This window comes from Sinocyclocheilus grahami, unplaced genomic scaffold (assembly GCF_001515645.1).
Source record: "Sinocyclocheilus grahami isolate Dianchi unplaced genomic scaffold, SAMN03320097.WGS_v1.1 scaffold4096.1, whole genome shotgun sequence".
In the NCBI taxonomy this organism is placed as follows: domain Eukaryota; kingdom Metazoa; phylum Chordata; class Actinopteri; order Cypriniformes; family Cyprinidae; genus Sinocyclocheilus; species Sinocyclocheilus grahami.
In genome coordinates, this window is record NW_015509099.1 from 12957 (window position 1) to 14468 (window position 1512).

General features: G+C 39.5%; 1 protein-coding gene across 1 annotated transcript in view; it reads right to left on the reverse strand.

Annotated features, from left to right (window-relative positions):
- Window positions 1-1367: 1367 nt before the first annotated feature.
- The window catches only part of LOC107576654 (neuronal cell adhesion molecule-like), a 2409-nt gene continuing 2264 nt past the window's right edge, over window positions 1368-1512 (reverse strand). The window contains exon 6 of the mRNA XM_016262797.1: window positions 1368-1505. Within this exon, the coding sequence (XP_016118283.1) occupies window positions 1368-1505 (138 nt within the window). The remainder of the gene's footprint in view (window positions 1506-1512) is intronic.

Below are 1512 nucleotides of genomic sequence, written 5' to 3' on the forward strand. Positions count from 1 at the left end.
GTTCTTCTATGGCATCGTGAAGCACCTTTGTTTTTAAGAGTGTACCTCTGCGGCACTAACTGTTCTCCACTGCAGCAGCCGAATTAAACCATTTGAAAAGAGTTCGGTTATTTTTACGCATTTAGCAACGTCGGACTTAAGCCCTTTTTTTTCCCCCTTTCTCAAAGTTTTTCTGCACCACCTTTCCTTTTTTAAGGTCCATTACCTAGCTTTTACTGAAAATTAGCTCGTGTTGCAATCTCTCTCTCTGATGATGTGCTTGATTTTGACTGAACGGTTCGGTCGGCCCATCTCGGGACCAGGCAAGATGGTCCTGAGATGCCCAGTTAAGCATTCGACTGGCCAAATGCTTAACATTTATTTATTATTAACATTATTATTATAACCAAAGAGAAATTGTGCAAGTGATAAAAACACATCCTATGAGCTGTTGGCCCGTAAAAACTATTTTATTCATATATTTAGAACAAATCTGACCGGCCCACATTAAACAAAATGGTCAGGCCCCGCTGGCATTTGCCAGAATTACCAGATGGCCCTGCTTGGAAGATACAGTGAATGATTCATATAGACCATTTTATGGTGCTTTTATCACTTGTTTTTGCTCTTTTTGGAGCTTGATAGGCCCTGGTCACTGTGACCTATTATGACCTTTACTTCAGTTACCACAAAGACATTAATTCACTTGATGCACTTTAATAACTGAAGCACTACTACATTTATGATAGTACTCTTAACAGTCTGAAAAAAAAATACAAAAGCCATCATGTACATCATACTATAATATGAAGCAAAGGGTTAGATTGTGTTTTGTGTGAGAATAAGTGGTTTGTAGTCCATTAATGTGACCTACAGTACAGCAAATACACAAAAATACAAGTAAAAACGGTGCTATTGAAAAACAAAATACACAAGAACTAGTAGCAACTATCAGTGACATCAAACACTGGTTAAACAACAAGGCATTGTGGGAGTTATTGATGCTCAACATCTCTTCATATGTCTGTGTAAGTAAATCGGTGTGAAATGATACTGAATGTTATTTTATAAAATGAACATAAGCTTGTTCAGCAAATCAAGCTTCTATCAGCCGTTTCTTTTCAGTCTTCTTATCAACATGATAAACACATCAAGACATCTTTGCTTGACTCCCTCTCGCATGATTTGTGGATTTGAAAAACACTGATTGGTACTTTTACTGTAAATCACCAGAAACACTGGTTTACCTTTAAAACATACCTCTACACATCATTTGCAGCCTGTCCGACAGGTCAAACAGATCATAATCTTGTGTTGTGTGTTTTGAGGTCAAGTCCGTCTGTGTAAAGTTGGTTCAATGGGACACTGTGGGCATCCCACCATGAGCTCTAAGCAAAAGAGTAGATGGCCACAGGAGACGTGGGCTCAGAGCTGTCATGGTACGGGCTTGTGTCGATGGTCCTCTTACTGACGCCCGTGTACTCGCCAATGAAAGAGCCATCCTCATTAAACTCGATCTCTTCACCCTCACCG